The 14,614-nt window shown below is 41.1% G+C and overlaps 1 protein-coding gene across 1 annotated transcript in view; it reads right to left on the bottom strand.

Moving 5' to 3' along the window:
* PIP5K1B (phosphatidylinositol-4-phosphate 5-kinase type 1 beta) overlaps positions 1 to 14,614 on the bottom strand; it is a 322,492-nt gene that overhangs the window by 98,857 nt on the left and 209,021 nt on the right. The window contains exon 8 of the mRNA XM_045840212.1: positions 2,305 to 2,516. Coding sequence (XP_045696168.1) covers positions 2,305 to 2,516 — 212 coding nt within the window. The remainder of the gene's footprint in view (positions 1 to 2,304; positions 2,517 to 14,614) is intronic.

The raw sequence follows: 14,614 nt of genomic DNA, 5'->3' as shown, positions 1-14,614 counted from the left end.
AATGTTTTCTTGGGAATCCAGAATTATGTACTTCCTAGAAAGTATTTTAAAATATTGTTTTTTAAAAATTGTTGTTCAAGTATAGTTTTCTGCCCAAAATATTGCTTTTAAAAATGTAATACTTTTATATATCCACTATGAGGTTTTAAAGTAAAATATAGCAAAGCACAAAGAAAGACTATATAAGGAATCTATTCCTAGGATGCAAAGATAACCACTAATAAAATTTCTAGTATGTTTGTGTATATGTATATTTTTATTAATCCACAAAAATGATTTTATGTTCCATAATCTGAATTTTTCACTTGCTAAAGGATGAACATTTCCTCATATTCAGCACTACTGTATTTTTTAATGACTGTAGTATTTCACTATATTGATAGAGAATAACTTGTTTAATTGATTATCGGACATTTAGATGGATTTACAAGCAAGGATTTTTTAATGTTTAATACATATGAGTGTCCTCTGTCAAAGTGAAATATGCCTGCAGTTAGTCATTGCTGAAGAATAGTAGGAGGCACTCACTCACAACGAAGGCAAATTCTTTCTCTTAGTCTCCTTGCCCAGCTGGTACATGCATGTGATACAGGTAACCATTTCAATAATTTTCTTTGGTTGTAATTGTTTCTGTTAGTCAATGTGCACTTTATACCAGACGCAAATTAATCCTGAAGCTACTGTCACATCTGGCTGAGGGGACAGACCATACCTGCTAGGGGAGAGGTCTAGAACAACAGAATCTTCTTATGCAGATAAGAAGCTCAGAACTGAGAACACAATTCCTATCATGTATTTCCTTAATACATGTTTATCCAAATTCAAAGTATGCATTTATTTGAATAAACATGAATATATGTTTATTCAAAGTACAAGGTCTGTCCAGGGAAAGTCCAACTATTGGTAATATAATGAGAATGCTTTGTGTGACATGGATGTAACCTGGCAACCAAGGAGAGAGGACTGGAACATGTATGAGTGAATAATGACAACTTCACTGTACTAGTCAGTGGGGGCGGTAGACACCAATGAGTGAGCACGTGTACTATGTGGACATTGTATTAAAAATGACTGAGTGAGTACAGCAATGAATCTGCACCAAATTTTGCATGAAGCTTGAACACTCCTTTACAGAAACTATTTGGGTGATTCAGAAGGCCACAGCTATGAGCAACTGGTGATTGGCAGCTTCATCACAACAATGCACATGCTCAGGCATCACATCTTGTGCAGAGTTTTTTGGTAAAACATCAAATCGCCAGGTGACTCAGCCCCCTTACAGCCCAGATTTAGCACTCTGTGACTTCTGGCTTTTCCCAAAACTAAAATCACCTTCAAAAGGGAACAGGTTTCATAACTCTGATGACATTCAGGAAAACACAATGGGGCAGCTGATAGCATTTGGGAGAACTGTGTGAGGCCCCAATATGCTACTTGAATGGGACTGAGGTATCATTGTTTTATGTACAATTTTTCTTGTATCTTCTTCAATAAATGTCTCTATGTTTCACATTGCATGGATGGATATTTTCTGGACAGACCTGGTATGATGGGTATTTTGAATATGTAGTAAGTGAGGGTAAAAACATTTTCAGCTGTCATTTAAAAATGGGGCCATTGGAGAAGGGAAACCCATGTGGGTGAAAGAATGACAATAACTCAGAGAACTGCTATTCCTCTAGTTATCCACAGAACAGAAGCGAAGCCTGGCTCGGGCTGGAGATACTGAGGGGAACACCTTGTGAAGTATATGATTGTCTAACAACTATGCTGCACACCTAAAACTAATACAAAATCATACTGAATGTAAAATTTAATTAAAAATAAAATTAAAAATAAAAAAGAAGAGCAGAGGGCAAGAGGAGAGAGACCGGGGTATTTCTTCTATGTTCCTTCCCTGTTTCAGTCCAGGGCCCCAGCAATGGCTGTTTCCCACACCCACACTTCACTCTGGCCCCTGTTCTCCAGAGACCGTGGGGCTCCTCCCTCTGTCTCTTTGCCTAAGAGTGGGTCTAGTCTTTGAGCACCTGAGTAGCTATTGCTGGTATTCCCTTCACCCTTCCCCTCACATGAGCCCCTGCATTAAAGTCTCTTCATTGGGGGAAAAAAAGAAAAGAAAAAAGGAAGAAAGAAAAAGAAAGAAAGAAAGGAAGGAAGGAAGGAAGGAAGGCAGGCTGACTTAATTCATTTTAGCTTAAGTAGGAATCTATTCCCAAAGAGCCACCATGAAGGGAATTGCAGTTAATTACTCATGATGTGGGCTGCCCCAACCCAGAGGGTTGGTGGGCAGGTGGCAGCACTCACGTGTCTGGGTTCTCTGCGATGATCCCATCTCCAGATTTCCCTGGGCCCTGGATGGATTCCATTGCTGTTGAGTAGAGAACCTTCTGCATCCCAGGCCGCTTTGCATCAGGCACATTTTGTAAGGTCTCCTCTTCTTTCTCTTTGGGGGAATGGTCTAAGATGTGGATTCCTAGCAAAAGGCTATAGTCCATGATCTTGAAACTTTCCAGCACCTGAAGAAGAAAAAGTACCAGAAGGCTGGTCAGCTCAAATGGCTTGTAAGTCTCATCAATGCAGAATCAGAGAGCCGTAAACACACAGACACACAGCTCCTGCATCCTCCCAGGGGGTGACTGATAGAAGGAAAATCAAAATAAAAAGATCTGAAATATTATTAGGTCATGTGCAGTGAGAATTATCACAATGGCTCCAAGATAATATTTTTATGCAACTCTAAAGGAAGCACATCTTTTCCAGATCATCCACGAATGTTTCACTAATAGCATTTATTGAATACTTTCCATGTGCCAGGTACTAAGTGGTTTACTTGGGTTCAATCCTCACAGCTCTTTGAGCTATGTACTATTATTGTCTGTATGTTACAGGTGAAAAAAATGAGACAGAGATAAAATAATTTGGTCAATACCACACAGCTTGTAAGTGGCATTGCCGGGATTTGAAACCAGATTAACTGCAGCATCCAGGTGCTTAAGCCCTAGGGCAGAGAAACCAACAACCAATGGTCTCTACAAATTTGTACCCTCCTCAGCATGAGACTCAGCTGGAATGTGTTTCTGTTTACATTCTGTTCTTAAAATCTTTACCTTGCTGGAGTTCAGTGGCCTTTTCAAAGCTTGCCTTTCAAAGCTTTCATTTGGTTCTATAGCAAGTCTTTTTTAAAATTATGATCTCAACAAAGAACATGACTTATTGCTTAATTGCCCACTTAGCAAACAGTGGGGAAGAGGAGGAATTAAAAGTAGTTGGAATGCGAGAGAGACAGTGATGCTCTGACAGGAAAGTAACAGATACGAGGTCAAGTTAAGAGTCAGTCAGCATAGCTTTTGAGTGTAGGTGAGCCTTTGACACTTGGGACCCTTCTTCAATGGGGTGTCTCTCTCAATGATAAAGTCTGTTCTAGTAGTTTGCATGTGATTCTCTTCTGCAATAGAATTCTTAGTGCCAGGCATTTCTCACACAAAGCTGCTCTGGAAATCAAAGCAGCCCGGAAAGTAAGACGACACTGAATGGCAGAACATTAGTCTCTGAACAAACACGGTAATTTGTCACTGTACCCTTGTGAGGAAATGCCTTGGAGAATCAGAGTCTAGAGGTATTGGTTTACCCTGGGCTTTGAACTCCCAGAATTTCTTATACTCCTCATTTTCCCTCAGCCCAACTGCTTTTGGATCAGACATTTATGGTACTATGAAGAGAGGCCAGGCCCGAGGATCCACATATCCGTGGCCGCCACATCATGGACACCATTTGACAGCAGGCCCCATGAACAAAGCCATGTGTGGGCTTGGAGGCATATGGTTATCCCTGGGTCTTGTGCCTCTTTGCTGTCAATGAGGAAAACTGAAAGCAGGCTGCAGATGAATATCAGTGATTCCTCAGTGTTTACCCTTCATCTCTCAGATATGAAGCTGAATGCTTTTGGAAAGGAGGCAGGCAAGAGCTGAGAGGAGAATCTCACTTATGAGGTTTAGACCATAAAACTTTCTACCTCAAGTGACAAGAGAGTGGCCTGGTAGCAATGTGGAACCGGCTTCCCTAACCCAAGGGGGAATGACTCCAAGATGGCGGAGGAAGACAAGGTGATAGGAAGAGCCCTTCCCCACAGACCCAACACATAGGCATCAAACCCACAGATTGGTTACAAGTGCCTTACCCCTCCCCAAAGTAGCTCAGAGCCATGGAGGCAAACAGGACAGCTCTGCATCAGGGTTGCCAAGAACCCAGACTCTTAAAAGAAAACACGAACAGACACAGGAAGTTTACTTCAGACAGAAACAAGGGCAAGGGGGTCTGAGGCCTTTATTTTTCTCAACCACACTGAAAGGATGGTCTGGGGACTCTGTCCACTCAAGTGCTCCATAAACCTGCCCAGTGATTGCCACCTTCAGGTGTCCGTTTCCCACTCACACCTCTCGGTGCTAGTGAGTCCTGTCTCAGATGTTTGATAAACAGCATGGGCTCTGTGACCTTACGCAGGTTATATCACCTCCCCGTGCCTCAGTTTCTTCCCCTGTAAATCGTAACATCAGTATTACCTATTACATGGATGCTTGTGAAAACTGAATATGGTAATGCAGTAAAAGTGCCAAAAAAAAAAAAAAGAGAGAAAAACTCCTGGCACAAAGAAGAGCTCAATTAACTGCTAGTTATAATCATGATAAACTACAGATCACGGTGACTCATTGCTCATGATAGCATGAAAGAAGGTAAATATCAGTGTGAAATAAACACCCCTGGAGTTACACTTCTGAACTGAAAAACTGATGGAAATCCAACAAAACACAACTGCATTTCTGGCTCTTACCAGTACGCTTTTGGTGAATTCTGTTCTCTTTGAAAGCAGTGATGGGTACCCAATAGTATCGTTTGGATTGTTCAACAGGAAAAGGTCAGTGGACAATACAGTAATTCTGGCCAAGGGGCTATGAAATGATGGCCTCATGATCTAAGGAAATACTCTTCTTTTTCACTGGCAAAAGCCACAGCTTTGTGCGCTAGCTATCCAAGCTATCCATTGGTAAGAGTTCCCTCAATGTGGTGAAATGGCTTCAAAACCAAATTCCAATCAGACCTAGCGACAACGTGGTGAACGTCCCTAACAGGCATCTGGAGGGGGACAGCGAAGAGGGTTAAAGACTGAAAGGCACTCTGATACTGTCCTATTTATTTCATTTTGTTCTGCAAAGCATCCACAAATTAATTCTGCATGTCAAAAAGCTTTCTTTAGAAAATTATTTTTCTTATATTTTTAATGCAATGTTCAATCTGAACTGCTTGGTTTGTACTTGCAGTCTTTTTTCCTGCCCAAGGACAGGTCAAAGAACACATGTGCATTTTATAAGTGATAAAAAGTTAGGCTGTGGTCCAATTTTAACTGTTGATGCCATCCCAGATGCTTTAAGTGGTCAAATGTTTGTCCTAGTTTAATTTTTCAAAATAAACTTCAAGAGAAATTAAGAAAAAGCTACAAATAATTTTTAAACAGAGATTTATTTTCTCTCTACTCTTAAATTGGATTGTCAGCATCCTTGAACAGTGCTGAATTATCCTTAGGATGGCAAGCTCCTACTTTCAGAGTGAAAACCTTAAAAACGATCAATTCCAATCCCATTGTGGGGAAAACACATGATAGATTTTGGCCTAGGCAAAGTCACCACCCGGAAGAAAAAGATAACTATATAGGCATATATCTTAAATCCAATAAAAAACTTCTGTAATGAAAAATTCTGGGAACAGATTTTAGTCACAAACATTGCAGATCTGCATCAATTAGGGATGAAGTGGTTCTGTTATTCATATCCTTCCAGTTCTTTAATTAAAAGAATCTATAAATCTGCCAAAATCTTAACATTGTGAGCTTTGAAAGTATGCAACATTCTGCAACATGACAACCACCCATCAGTCTCTTCTGTCACTCAGGCACACATTTTTTTCCCTAGAATGTCCCTCTGACCTAGCTGTTGCTGATGGATTCTGTTTCTGTGCATTTGTTATGCAAAACATGGGCTATAATGCAAATGCAGGTGCATCTCCATCTAGTTTGGGTGAGACTCGACTTCCTCTGTTGAAAAAAAATGAAAGCAAAAAATGGTTCATGGACATATGTAAAACTGCAAGCAAGTTGGATTACCATAATGCTTTTTATTGTCAAAGCCAGATTTTTGTCTCTCTTTTCAAGGACTATTTTAAGTGAATAATAACATTGGAATGTAGTACAAAAAAAAGAGTCAACGTCAAGGCAGATGGTATAATATCCTGAAGACGTGATCAAAACGATTTGTTCCCAAAATAAAAGCATCTTCTCCAGGCTCCAATGGCCAGTGGTGCATCAGGAATACTCCAGTCACATGTAGTTCCTGTAGATTCGGGGACGTAATGGAGCAGATGCTCTGACACAGAATGATAGACACTTCCTTGTCTTCATGGCCAAAGATCATAAAAACTCTTTTATGGACCTCCTTTTCCTTTTCCACCTTCTTTTGTGGACCTCCTTTTCCTTTTCCACCTTCTCTGCCACACTCCCTAACCCTGCACACTGTTACCTGTCCTGCTGCTAGCAGGAGCGGGAGTGGCTGCATGGTGGTTAGGACTACATGCTCTGGGGCCAGCTGGCTTGGTCTGACTCATGGCTCCCTCACTTGCTTGTCTTTGGCAAAGTATGTAACCCCTTTGGGACTCGTTATTCATTCTGTGCAGGAGAGACAATAGGGACACCTATTTCACAGAGTTAGTACGAAGACTGAATCAACCCACATCAAATCTTAGGACAGTAACTGCCATACGGGAAGCACCCAATATACGTTAGCTGTTCTTTCTGTCCTGTTCCTCCTCCACCTGTAGCATCGATCACGGCTGACAGTCCTCCTGGAATCTCCACTCGACCTCAGCTGTCTTGCCTTCTCTTGGTTCTTTGCCTATTTGTTTTTCCTGATCTTTCTGTAGCCTAAAGGTGTTCATCACAGTTCTCTTTTTTTTCTTTCTCTACTTTTCAGTACTGACATTCACTTACTTTTTTGTGGGAAAGTAATTTTGAGTGTGTAGTCTGTGCCGGGCACCATGGAGGTTGGTGGATCTTCAGGGGTAAGACAGACAGGTAGCTACCATCCTTGAAATTACATAAGCCTGAATTACATATTGGAATATGCCTGGGAGGAAAAATCAGGATGCCATGGAGACACCCCACACAAAGGGTTCCTACTTATGGTTGGGAAATATTTCAATAGTGCAGGTGAGAAGCAATGATACTTGAAAGACATGGTGGCAGAGGAGTTCAAGAGGGAAGTCAACAGATTTGAGAATATTCAGAGGTAGATTCCAACTACCATCTCTCTATAGACAATTCCTGAAGTGTTATCCTTAGTCAGAATTCACTTCTAAGCTCCAGCCCTATATACTTCCAATGGCCTTCTGGACATTCTAAATTTCTGTACACTGTCTTGCTGCCACCCTAAGCTTTTATTTCCCCCCAAACAGTTCTTTTTTCTCACTTCACTGTTTTATTTGAAATAATTCTAATGTGGATTTCAGACTCCATGACTCTTTCTTTTCTTTAAGTTGTCCAATCCTGCAGCTTCAAGCATTCAACTGTTCCTCCTCCTTAATGTGCTGGTTTCAGCTTCCTTTTTTCCTCCTTTCTGACCCATTCCTGACACCATCACTGACCAGATCCCATCACACCCCCTCTCAAAGCATTCAGCCTCTCACTGCTGCTGGATGCCAACGCCTCAGCCTGACATCGAAGGTCCCACTAATGCAGCTCCAGCCAGCTTCTCTCTGCTGTTTGATACCTGCCCAGAGGCCTGTTTTCAGGAGAGTCATACTGGAATCCCTTAATTACCCCTGCATGTGCCTTGAAGGTGTAAGCCCTGCTCTTTCTTCTGGAAGGTTGTTACTATCTTTTAAGATCTTACTGGTGTTTCAAAGCCTAACTTAACTCTTACCTCCATGAAAATTATACTCATGATCTCAACAGAACGTTGGGGACATATCTTTCCTCTGAAAGCCCACACATGTTCTCAGTGTCCCTCTATGGAAGAAAATTTGATCTCAGGTGGTGACAACATTTTTCCAACCATATACACAAAAGAGGGCTCCAGTCACCAGAGGTTTGTTTCCCTTTGTGCTCCCTGCTGTGCACTCTGAACACAGTGGGAATGTGTATTTGTTATACTACTTTTCGTGCAAACACACAAGTAAATACCAAAGTATTCAGCAACAAGAATGTATAGCATTCCATCTATGTCTTAAACATGAGAATCTGAGCTCTCGCTTCATGATAACGATAATGGTGAAAAATCTGCAGCACAGAAGGCATTCACTGTGGTTATCTGCTTTGTGCTGTCAAAAAAATAAGATAATAGTCAAGGGTGTTTTCAAACCTACCCACATCGGAGGTATTTATGTACACTGTGTCAAGGGCAAAAAGTCAAGCTGTGATGTACAGAGACTCTTTTGATTTACTGTTTTGTATGCACACTAAGTGGCAGATAAAAGGCAAACTTGTTTTGCTATAAACTAGGTTGAGCTTGCAGTCTGATAAAAATATCTCTTTCTCTTCAGGAAGCCTTTGCAAGGAGAGTGCGTCATTGGTTGGGTCACCTGCAAAGAACTTGAACCACCCAAGAGGTTCAAGGGTGCTTGGTGTTGGCCCTAAGGAGGCTCTGTTCTGAAACACACCCCAGGACCTCCTCTGCCTTCCTGTCCTTTGTCTCTTTGCTTTTCCAATATGTAAGGAATGCAAAATTAAGTTGGCATAAAACTGAGAAAGATGATCAAATAAGTCTAAAAGAACTTGCAAAAACAGCCACATTTAAAAATTGGTACCCAGCACCAAAAGATATTCAGAGTGACACAGACAATGCAATTCAAGTAATCTAAGTGATGCTTTATGCAAAATGGACAGTAACCAGGGGGCAGGTGGCAGGGTATAATGCAGGGTGGGGGCGGGGGGAACAGGCGGTGACAAGTCACACAATTTTAGCTGGTAAAGCAGATGGAAATAACTACCCAACCCTTAGCCTAGTTATGGCAGTGATGTGTTGTTCACTGCGTCCAATGTAGTGATTTAGAATTCGGAGCCATGCTGGACTGATCTGCACCAACACTTTTTTGCTCGCTTAAAAAGTTTTAAGCAATAGATGTATACCATACAGATATTAGGAATGACCATCAGTCATTTCAAAAGATTATACTGAATATATGAGCAGGTATATATATTTATCAGCTTCTGTATAGGATGAATTTTGGATTTTTTTCTTTATAGACACTTTGTTCCTACAAATGAAGTTGCCTTAATGAATTACTTTGTAAACACATTTAAAAGTAGTATTTTATACTGATACTGCCAAGTTTTCCCCCATTATGTGATATATCTTCTAGTTGGCTTGATCATGAGTGATTTGCAGCTTAATTAACAGCTAAGAGCCTAGAGGCTGGCCAGCTGCCCAGTGAGACTCAGAGGCCACGCTGTGTCCAAGCTTCCACATCTACTTCAACATATAAGATGAAATTCCTGAATCCTCATCACCACCCACTGTGGTCCACCCCCTCTGAAGAACTTCGTCTCTGGGTAAACAGCCCCCTCCCCCCTCCACTTTGCTCTAATGGACAAAGAGAGGGAAGAAGAGGGGGAGAATCTGTCCACAATAAATAAGACTTCAATGGTTGGAACTTAAACTTTAAACTCTAAGCTTACTAGAGGCAAAGACCATATCCTATTCATTTTGGGTACCTGCATAGACTTAGCATAAAGCTTGATGCACAAAAAGAATTCAAAACCATCTGCTGAAGGACAGGATCAATTTAGTAGGTGGGTAAGGTGGGTTTGTCCAATGAGATTCCAGTGGTGGTTTGAAGCCAGAGAAGTCAAGCAATCCATGCTCAGAGATCATCAAAGGTTCCATAGGGCAGGAAAAATTGTAGGTGTAGGAATGTCACCTTTGGTACTGAACGCCTTACAATTTAAGAAGAAAGGCAAGTATGTACGGGCAGAGCAAGTTTTAAGGAGTGAAAGAAAAGCTGGTTGTGCAAGGCATCACTAGAAACAAATTCTTTGGGGTAGTGAGGGATTATAATTTACTTTAAAAATAGTAATGTATGTATTTGGTCAAAATTAAAGAAAGTGTAAGAGGGTAGCTCAAGGCCACATGCACGTGCAGGAGGGGATGGTTTTAGGTGGCAGTGGGATATCGTAAGTGGAGGGGCCCACAGCAATGTTCTCATCTCTGGGCACTGTCGTCCTGTGATCCGGACCCCATGTTTCCAATGGTGTTTGCCCAAAAGTAAGGGTAATGAAAGAGGGATAATTTTCACCAGCCTCGAGAGAGAGTTCGACTTTGAATAAAAAGACTACTTAAATTAAGAGGTAACTATTTACACCAGAACACACTGAAATATTATTGGTAACTTTAAGTTTGGGGAAGTAGATTTTAGTGAGCAAGATTAGTGGTAAAAATTTATAGAACTCTATGTCCCTTGCACATCTGAGTGCAGAGGAAGTAAATGGGCAACCTGGAATCACCAATTTTTCTGTTCTTGGAAAACCAGGTTGCTAACATTAACTTACTAATAATCTAGAAAAAGTTGGACAGCTCTTAAAGAAAGGGGAGTATCACAGGATGGCAAATCCCTATCTCCACAGACTGTCCCTTATCTTCTGAAGACAGATTGGCAAGCACTGGTGAAAATGAAGCAAATGTTGAATTGTAATCTAGAAGAGTTTGTCTTTGGAACAGCTGGAGCTGGCTGTGCAGGGACAAAATTTACAAATGAGTTTGTGAGAAATAAATGAGAGGAAGTTAATGAGATGTGGATTCCAGGCAGGCTCATATTCAAGCTGGAGGAGGATATTTTAAATCAACATCAGGTTTTAACATCCTTGGATCCCTAATAGCCATGAACAATTGATATGTCCAGTAAACTCTGCTTAAAAATACTTCTTTGAGCCCTCACTGGGTAGCTCAGTTGGTTAGAGTGTCACCCTGATATGCTAAGGATTTGGGTTCAATCCCCAGTCAGGACACATAAAAGAATCAGCCAATGAATGTGTAAATAAGTGGAATGACAAGTAGATGTTTATCTTTCTCCTTCTTTCTCTCTCTCTCAAATCAATAAGTAAAAACAATTAAAAATACTTTCTAGAAGAACACATGTAGAAAAGTACAGATATATCTTTTCTAAGAAAAGTCAAAATTAAATATATAAATTCATTAATCACAGATTGTGTTTGGCCTCCCCACTCGTGTAGGGAGGCAGAAATTCTCTCATGGAGATTTTCCACCTCACCATATAGAAGGGCAACACTTCTAGGGACAAAGGCGAGAAGAGTTATACGTGATGGATCAAAATACTAAGAAATCTCTTTGAAGGAGGAACGTTGAGGACAGCAAAGGCACATTCACTTGCAGGGCAAGGGGACATATAAAAAAGTATTGACTGATATTGACAGGGATGAATAATCATGTACACCAGTCAGAGCCTTTCAGAAGTCAGTATGAGCTGATCTTTTTGGAAAGAACTAGAACCAGTGTGAGGCCAAAGAAGCCCCTTGCCTTTCAAAAGGAAATTGAACAGGTGCCATTCCTATGACTCCATGGATATTCAGTAAATGTGCACTGGATGTTGAATAAATGAAATGAAGACCTATAAAAATCAAACCTGCTTTCCCCTTTAAAAGGGTTCCCAGTCGCCTAATTTGAAGATTGTTTAAAAGGAGCACAACGAGCTGAGTAATGTGCCATAAGACACATTTCTCAATCATTTTTTAAACTTTGTAACATTTTCCTAGACCCCAGTAACTCAAGTATTCCTTAAGTCTCTATAACTCCATCCCTCACCAGATTCCGGAAGTTTCTCCTAAGCTGTGGAGCCTCCGCTCTATTGTGTAAGTTGCTAGGGTTTGCTGCCCCTCTGTCTCCTGGGGCTGGGCATTTACGACCCTGCTGTGTTTCAAAGGGTCATCTGTGTGAACGACTTACACTGGCAACTGGATCCACGCTGGCCAAACTCAAAGGCTTTGCAGACACTTCTTCAAAGCCAGCTTGCTGCCATCATGCCCCCCTGCGGCCACTTCCCCTTCCTGCGATGGCTCTCCTCTCTGTGTTCCCAGGATTCCCAGCAGGGAGAAGGATAGGACCCATGGGGACATTTCCTACCCTTTGTTCCCTCCCCTCAGACACTTTGTGAGTCCTCCCACTTGACCTACATTGACCTCACCTCTAGACCTGGGGTCATCTCCAAAATCAAAGACAGATAGGTTCTTTTCACACTAAGGCAGGAAACCCTACTAAACTAGATACGGTATCATTTCTATTCCATCAGCCCAAAGGCTTTAGCTAACATTAAGTTGAATCATTATATATTTATATTTCCAAATGATATGTTAAATAAAATGAACACTAACTAGACACACCACCACCACCACTTCAAGAAATATGTTGAATTCTCTGATCTTTAGGTACTATTTCTTTTAGGCAGAAAAGAAAAAAGGTTTGCCTCTTAGGGTTGAGGAAGATATTTCAGTCTCCCATTTCCATTCTTTCTGTAGAAATTGTTGAAATATTCCACTTGATTTGAAGTGAGGGTTAAAAAAACAATCAGTGGCGTGATAACCCTCCATTTTCTGCAGTGAATGAGAATTCTCAAAAGCTGCTCACACAGGGTTCAATGGCACATGTCTAGTCCCTAATCCCGCAGTGCCACAGGTAAGAACAAGATTTGAAAAACAATCGACTCCACGGTAACCATCACACTTCTCAGAAGTTTTGCTTTCAAGTTAATAGGATTTCATGTGCACAGACGTTGGTAACAGTTGGCAAGTGTCAATGTGCTTGATTATGCTTTTCATTAAACTTTAAAAATTAAATGTTTGGATCACTAACATTACTTTGTGTTCCTCAGCCACTTGGCACTATTTTCCTCTTTCCCGCCTTCCCTGAAGTAGGCTGCAAGATTTCATTAACTCAATGCCCTAGCCAAACCAAGTTCTCTACTTCGACAGAGTCCTTTCCTAACTCCCACAGCACCTTCTCCAGCAGCTCCTGGTCTGAGCTAGGAAACCGGTCACCAGGCACTTACAGCCCTTTGTGTCGGCATCTGTCTGTTTACGTCATTACTTTTTTTTTATTTCCACCGACTTTCCCCGAGTGGTATCTACAAACTCCTTGAGGAGAAGATGCTGATGGAAAACCTGGGTTTTCAAGTCAGAGACCTGGGTGTAAATCCTGGGTCCAGCACCGCAAACTCTGTGGACCTAGGGAAACTTAACCTCTCGAGTCTCCACTCCATCTGTCCAAAGGGAATGAGACCACTCTGAGGACTGCCATGAGGATTAACGAGAAAATCTATCTGTAGTGTCAAGCACCGCCTGGCTCAAAGCAAGTCCACAATAAATGTTCACTGAACCAACCTATGATGAACTGGGTCTTGGAAATGTCTTATGTGAAATCACACACCAGTATTAAATTTTGTATTTTGTATATGTATTTTATGTTTATATTTTATTACTATGTATTTTCAATGTCAAGCTACTTTGGTATCTACAGGTTATTCTAAGAAGGAAGCCTCCCTCCACCAAAAGTGAGGACAGCTGGTTTTGAAATACTGTGAATTACTTGTTGGGCTCAAATTGAGGTGTCTCTTACTGAGTAGGAAGTCAGACATGAACGACAGCATAGAATAGTATTTTGATTTTGGTAGCTACTCAGAAACTGACTTGTACTGATCATCTTGTCCCTTCTGTTAATGCCAGAAGCCCCTTTCCATCACCCACTCACGTTAAAGCTGAACTGCAGCACCTGGCAAAAGCCTGGAGCGCACCAGCCCCTCCCAGGCCAGAGGGACACTTGTGTGGTACAGATAGTCTTAAACGGAGACACCAGTTACCACCCAAATAAGTAACTGGGTAGATTAAGATGCCAACACAGTTGCAAATGATTAATTTACTGGTCATTAACAGACACTGGCCAAATGAGCAGTATGTTTTACTTCAAATGGTTATCCACATTCACAGCACTGATAGGATGATTTGCTCTGGTTCTATTTTACACCAAACCGTGGGTGGGCAATCACCAAAGCCTGCTCTTATTATGTAGGCTCTTATCATTGATTAGTTAAGATTCATTATTTAGAAAAATGGTTGCTATTGTTGTTTAAGCTTCATCAAAGGACTGACACTGAGACAACTGGGATCCTGTTAAGTGATTTGAAGGGTAGGGAAATTAAGTCCCATAGCTCTTTGTCTCCCAGAGAGCAGATTTTAGTTAGGCAAACATTAAACATATAACCAAGTAATTACAATACAATGTAGAAACACCAATGGCTATAGAATAGAGTCAGATGAAATGCCAGGAGACTTTGGATCTCATAGAAATGCTTATTATTAGAAAAACACATGGTAAAGTCCTGTACCTGAGGCCTGTCCTCCTTAGGAATCCCTCACAACTGCATTAAATCCCATAGACATGATCAGCCATTAGACTTAACTGTATGTTTTTCCGTTTCCTTTTTACCACTCTTCCTGCATCCCCAAACTGCTTTGTTTTTTAAAAACTGGATTTATCTTTGGCTTTGCTAGAGAATAGATCAAGTGATT

Source organism: Phyllostomus hastatus, unplaced genomic scaffold, assembly GCF_019186645.2.
Source record: "Phyllostomus hastatus isolate PE091 unplaced genomic scaffold, TTU_PhHast_1.1 phas_contig_34, whole genome shotgun sequence".
In the NCBI taxonomy this organism is placed as follows: Eukaryota; Metazoa; Chordata; class Mammalia; order Chiroptera; family Phyllostomidae; genus Phyllostomus; species Phyllostomus hastatus.
Note: the sequence above shows the minus strand (reverse complement) of the source record. Positions and strands in the feature narration are given on the sequence as shown.